General features: G+C 39.4%; 1 protein-coding gene across 1 annotated transcript in view; it reads left to right on the plus strand.

Annotated features, from left to right (window-relative positions):
- The first annotated feature begins 2,192 nt into the window (after window positions 1–2,192).
- EPAS1 (endothelial PAS domain protein 1) overlaps window positions 2,193–6,774 on the plus strand; it is a 39,084-nt gene continuing 34,502 nt past the window's right edge. Inside the window, exon 1 of the mRNA XM_009286320.2 lies at window positions 2,193–2,379. Coding sequence (XP_009284595.1) covers window positions 2,331–2,379 — 49 coding nt within the window. The 5' untranslated portion in view covers window positions 2,193–2,330. The remainder of the gene's footprint in view (window positions 2,380–6,774) is intronic.

The raw sequence follows: 6,774 nt of genomic DNA on the forward strand, positions 1-6,774 counted from the left end.
GAAGCATTGGTGTAAGTAGTTCACATGGGTCTCCCGTTCCCAGCACCTGCCCCGGGAGGTTTTCTGTTGTACCTTCTCGGACAGCTGTATGAAGGGACTTTTTTTTTTACGTGGCTGTAGTGTGACTCTTATGTGGCAAGGATAAAAGTAAGGAGTTAGTGTCACCTTGTGACTATCTGATCCTTTAGAGTCAAACTTGGGCAGGTCGGTGTTCGCTCCAGCGATGCCCCTGAAGTCATTATCAAAGTTGGATCCTGCCGTTATGTACTGAAATGTGTGTAGGTCTCATCCCATGCATACCTCCTGTAACAGATGCTACGTTAGAAAATATTCACCTCAGGCAAAATAATTGTGAGAGGTTTGCTGAGGGCTGATCATGGATCTTGAGAAGATACCATAAGCAACTATGAGGCCCCTTGCCCTGTTAGCATACCCACTGGTGAGCACCTATCTGATACCTAAGTGTATGCCGAGCTTCACGTGTTTTGCAGCACGAGGGCCCTACTGAATGTGAGCACATTCCTGATTTGGATGATGATGTTGAATGCCCAGCCTTGCCTGGGCCCCAGCAAACACCTTACTGTAACTTTATTCTTAGCCAGGGTGTGTGTTAAATGCTATTTTTCCTTCTTTCTAATTTACAAAGCCACCTGCAGTTTCCATGCTAGAAGCTTTTGCAGGCAGTCTAGCTCTTCCAGAAATGGTTGTCGTCTTTAGAATACATTACTATGTATTAATACTCTTTTTCTATTTTCTGCAGTTTTGTATGAGACCAGCCACAATTGAAAGAGTTTCTAGAATTAAGTGATGTGATTAATATTTGTTTTCCTCATCATCTTCATACAAGAGAATATGTTTATTGAAATATCCTGTTTTGATATGATTTTTTTTGTTTGTTTATAGGCTCATTAGTTTATACTGACGTTGGAAAAAGCAGGTTATAAGGTGCTTCATTTTCAGGCAGCCTTGCAAATGGAGAGCTGCCACTGGTGATTCTAGAAATGAATGTGCAGCCACAACAGCAAAAACAGTGGGGCTGATCTTCTCCACACCCTGTTCTGTACTCATCCAAGCTGCACTGTTTGCACTGGTACAGTATTACAGGAGTCTGCCTGAAAAGAAATATATTCTGTGTTGGCGTGACTAAGGTGCAAAACCTCAACTCGTGGTTGTGAGTGAAGGAAACTTGTAGTATCAGCAGAGCTATATGGGGTTGAAATAGCTGATGGTTTTGAATGGACTGAGGTTCTTCACATTCTGAAATAAGAATTGTACTTTATAAAAGAATCTTAGAGTCAAAGTTCCCTCTTAAACTGCCCTATCCCAGATCCATTATAAATATAGCCCTTGTGTTTCTTGCATGTTAAATTTAGCTTTATGTCCTTCGGTGGCTTAATTTTGCATACTTGCTTCATAAAATGTCTTCCCCTTTGTTATTTCCCACTCTTCTGTTCTCTGCGGAGTTCAAAGGAGGCTGCCTCTATTGGTCACATTATTTTACTCAAGAAGGAATCTGTTTTCATAGACAATGGAGAAATGGTGATTTAATTAGAATAGCTTCTATGAAGGAGGGGTTTCTTGCATGCAACAGTATTTTCTTTCCCATTTTGTATCCTTCATGGTCAAGCAAAGGTGGTTTTCCAGAGTAGTGTTGGGTTAAGAGCCGAGACAGTTGTATATACAAACACAGTTTGATACCCCGCATTTTATTTTAATGTGGGGAACAGCCATTGCAAGTCATTATATCTACAATGCAGCCACATGCACTGTAATTGTTCCAGCTTTAAAATGGATTGTCACATTGTCCCAGAGTATTTTTCAAGTAAATTAAATTAGATTGAACAAACGGAATTTTTATTTTTAACATTTCCTGATTCCCAGGAATAATAGTTTGCTATTTCATTTTGAATCTCTCACCTAAGGCAGATCTTGATCCTGTTACATGCAACGGGGATTCAGGGGGTCCAAAGGCTGACTTCTGTAGAATCGGAGCCCTTTCCAGTTGTGGCAGTCCTTTCCTAATTCCCATTTTAGAAGGGGCAAATAGATATTAATGTCTGGTCAATTGATTTAAACCAGTTGACAGAATGGATTAATTGCTGAGAAGATTTACTTTTGTAAATGCCTCTCTCAAGTTGTGAATTGCATTTCAAGAAATGCTTTTACTTTTCTCTCCTTCACCTACCAGAAGCAGTTCAGAACGGAGGAAGGAGAAATCAAGAGATGCAGCGAGATGCAGGAGAAGCAAAGAAACTGAAGTTTTCTATGAACTGGCACATGAGCTGCCCCTGCCCCACAACATCAGTTCCCACCTGGACAAGGCATCTATAATGCGCCTGGCAATCAGTTTCCTACGCACTCACAAGCTTCTGTCTTCAGGTAAGATCTGGCTAAAAGAAGTTGTCAGTGCTAGCTGATCGCAGCTTGGTAAGATTGTGCATGTTCTTCTCTGAATACTGGGTCCTAAAGTGAGAACAGGACGCAACTGCTTGCATTGTGAGAATACAACTAGATTTAAAGATAGGTTGGTGAGTTTTTTTCATCAGAATTACGTATATTTCAATTGAGTGATATTAGTCACGTTAAGGTCTTCATTACCAAAATAACAACTGGTGCAGTTTTGTCTCTCTAAAAAAACAACTCTCAAAACTCTTGAATGTGGTTTATTAAGCTCAGTTACAAGATTTTTAACTTTTAAGAGTTTAATCAGAATACAAACATACATCTTAAGCTTCCGTGCTGAAACAAGTACATTTTGATTTGGCATGGCAAGCATGTTTGTGTCAGTGTATTCAAAAGGCAGATGGGAAGTTCTGAAGGTCCAATACTTCATTTGAAAGGACTGATTGTGCTATATGCTGGTAGTAGTAGGTCGATTGTTTATGACAAGGTAGACTAAGATTGCTAAAGCAGAAACTTTTAAATACTTGACATGAACGGATTCTATGTAATCAGAATCTTGCTCATGTTGGACTAGTAGGAAATGTGAACCAGCATCATTTTCATAGCCTGTGAAAACTGATAAAATTAACAGTGTTCTTATTTTGCACCTATATTTGAATAATCACTTTGATGGAAGTCTGTGGTTTGAGTAGCCTGTGAGATCAATGAAAACAACTGATGTTTCTGGGGGAACTTTCACACGGTGACCTATAAGTGTCCAGAATATGTTAACAAAACAATGCCTGCATTGTTTGTGAAAGGTAAACCCAAAATGTCATCTTTTCCTTCATTAATGGCAACACTCCAAATAAGGTCACGATTGCACTTCCTCTCTTTAGAAAAGTTGAGTCATACCATAACAATTACTTTAATAAATGTTATTAGGAAGTATCTGATTTTGTGGAAGAGTATGCTGTTGGTTTGTTGTTGGTTAGTCTGAAAAATATGACAAATTCAATTCTGCTTTTGTGTGCTTTGTAATTTTTGTAGCTTTTTTGGGTTCTGCTAAGACTATTGTATAAAATGTGGGTATTTTCATCTTAGCTTATAGAATGCGGTTTTAACATTTACTTTTGTGAAAAGAAAAGTTTATTTGCTGAACAGTGCTTGCAACTCATCTCTGATTTCATCCTGTAATTAATACCTGAAGTTGTATAAATAGGTAAATGTTCTTAAACATGCCATACATCAAGCCAATTTGTTAGTAGCTTTCTCATAAAACCACAGCTTCAGCTTTTCAAATATTTATATGGCATGAACTAGAGACTGGCATAGCATAGGAAAAGCAAACTTCTGAAGGGCTGTAACAGATAATATAAATAACGTGTGTGTCTGTGAAACTTGACATGAAATAGTTCAATGCCATCATCATCAGAAAAATACATTTGCTTACCTGGAAACTGCTAAGTTTAAAGTGAAATTTTCCAATACATGTACATTTCTTGGTGAGGAAAATATCTACAGATAAAACATTTATTTAGTGCTTCTGTAGTGTTAAGGCTTAGTCTCATAATTTGATAGTGATGACAACTCAATATATGTATATAATATTCATACATACACATACATACATGATTTTTCTGTGACAGTGTTTGAAAAACAATGTGATTCATGTAGCTGATTTACGTGTTCTTGAAGTACCACCAGGACCCAGCAGTTAGAAAGGAATCTGGAAATGAAACGTTACAGTAGTGACAGGCTGTGATTTAATATTTCAGGCTTTCTCTATGTTAATTATTTGCTTAGCCTTAAATCTGATGCACTTCCCCAGTCTAAATACTGACTTGGAGGAAGTCCTCTCATTAAAATTTGTGTTGTTAGTCAAATGCAGTTTTGTGCATCGCTGCATCTTTAGACACTGGAGATGTAGATAAAGGTTTTTAAATCTTTAGCGCTTCTATTCAGAGGAATTGAACTTAAGGTACTTTAAAGGGACTGATTTTCTGAAAGAGCTGGGTGTTATTTTCTGACAATGAGAATACACTGAAATGAAAGAACTCAAGCCAGAAAACCGCCGTTTGCTTGTAAAGGCCTCATCTGCTACTTCTGTTCTTCTGAGTATAGCTAACATTTAAATTAGCCGAACTAAACAAGAAGGCTGAAAATTTAAGCCCTGAGTATTTGAAAGATAAAATTTATCAGGCATTGGAATAAAGTGGCATCAGAGACAGAACTTGCATTATCATTATCAGAATAATGACTTCAGAGTATTATTTCTTCCTCATGCAGTTGCCTGACAGTTTACACTTGCTGAGCCTCCTGAGATTCACAGGTGTAGAATATCTCTGTGACCAAAGTAGATCTCTTACCAGGTTGAGAACTGGCTCTTGCTCTCAGGAGACAAGGCTGTAAAATTGAATATAAGCATTTCTGGCAGGTGAGCTTTGTTGAAAAAATACTGCCTTTCAGGACTGATTAACACCATTACCGTACAATAGCTGCTTAATACAGCTGATGTTTGACGGGTGCTGTTTTCCTGATCTGTTCCTGCAAAAGCAGAATTTGAGTCTTTAGTGGTGGGCTTCTGAATCTTTATAAGGACACTGGCTTTCACTAGAAGGCCGTCCGATTTAATTCAAAGCGATAGGTTTTCGATACAGCTTTTGGCTCTCGGATGAAGTTTGCTGCTCATCACGTTTTGACGAGGGTATGGAGCAAACGGACACTGGGCTTGTGTGATGCCTGTCCACGCTCCGTTCTCGCTTTTGCTCTAAACCCTTTCTGAGCCCCAAGCAAAGCTGCCCCCATTTCACATGCATGTTTAGCAGACTGGAATTCGGCCATTAATTCCGCATTGCATTTGAGGAGCCTGATTCGACTGACGGGGAGCACAGGGGTTACTGTGTCGTTTCTGACGGGAGAACTGGGAAATGGGGAGGTGGAGAACTGCAGTGTGCATGAGAAGCAAACGCCTGTCCCAGCCCACAGACTCCTGCCTTTGCTTTATGTTGTCTTCATGGAAGTAGTTTTGATTATTTGGGCTAGACACTTAGTGTAAACTGGAGTTAAGTGGGAGTATTTGTTCTGTCATTAATTAGGACATTAAAAAAACATTTACTGCATTTTAAAAATATATACAATGTCGCTAAAATAAGCTTGTAGTGCAACTTGAAAAATGCTTCAAAAGGTAGTAAAGAAAAAAGTACCGCTTGATTAGCATTTTTGTTATTTATTATTTATTCTATCAAAAACTACTGGAACACCAGATTTTACTTTATATTACTGTTTGTGGGCACGATTCTCAAACGCAAACACATCTCTTCGTTTCATGGCAGTTTTGCTGGGAGCGGAAAGAGCAAGGGCCTTCCCAGGACTGCATCCTCATCTTTCTGCAAGCTGATGCTCCAGATGGGATTTCAGAGACGGCTGTAGGCAACTTGCCAGCCTCAGTCCGCTGGCATTGAGTGTCTCATGCCCCTTCCTATTATTCCCTGACTTGGAATAGGGCTTTTCACTTGTGTAACTCGGGCTGTTTTTACTAGCTGTGTCTGCATAATGATTATTTATCTGTCGGAAAGCCAAGACCTAGGGAAATCTATGCCCACATTCTTCCAGCAGGTGAATGGCAGAGCCCACAAATCTGAGCCCTCATTGAGAGCTCTCCCGCTATGTGCCTCTGAAAATCCTGGCTTCTGGATTGCAGGGTGCACGTCTCCTGCAGGCGTTGCAGGGCCTGAGCTTGGCCCTTGTATCCTATCATAATAGGAAATAGCTGGTTGCATATCTCAGAGTTCAAAAGGGTAAAAAATACCAGGTTTTGCTTTATAAAAGTTGCTGCTTTACTTAGTAACACGTTTCCCTTTGATTTTCACAGTAGGCAGTTCTGTGTGGGAATGTTGGAGAGGAAGCCTTTAACATTTAGAAATGCAGGCTGTTCGTCTGACGGCCTGATTGAGATTAGCATCACAGGAAGCAAACTGAAACAATAGCTTTATAATACTGTTTCCATGTTGCGCACAGAACAGTGCATGGTATAATTGGAATGCTAAGTAGAAATATCATTTAATTATGAGCATCTTAAATATTTTTCAAGCTGTCTCCTAATGCTGTTGGCATAATACATTTTTGCCATCATCACATTCAAATGTTTGGGATAAATTTAGAATCAATGTTTGTTCATTTCAAGTAAAGGTTTTGATCCCATAAAGTTGCAGCTGAAAATAGACTGTTTGATGCTTATCAGTAGTGGAGCTTTTGGATTTGGGATCTTAAGTCCTTTCGTATAGTCAGAAAAACTGATAGCAGTACTTGTCCTCTGTTATTCTCTAGTGCAGCTAGTAAATTAGCCTAATGCTTTTGGGGGGGGGGGGGGGGTTATGTGGGGAGGGGGGA

This window comes from Aptenodytes forsteri, unplaced genomic scaffold, assembly GCF_000699145.1.
Source record: "Aptenodytes forsteri isolate BGI_AS27 unplaced genomic scaffold, ASM69914v1 Scaffold584, whole genome shotgun sequence".
Taxonomy (NCBI): domain Eukaryota; kingdom Metazoa; phylum Chordata; class Aves; order Sphenisciformes; family Spheniscidae; genus Aptenodytes; species Aptenodytes forsteri.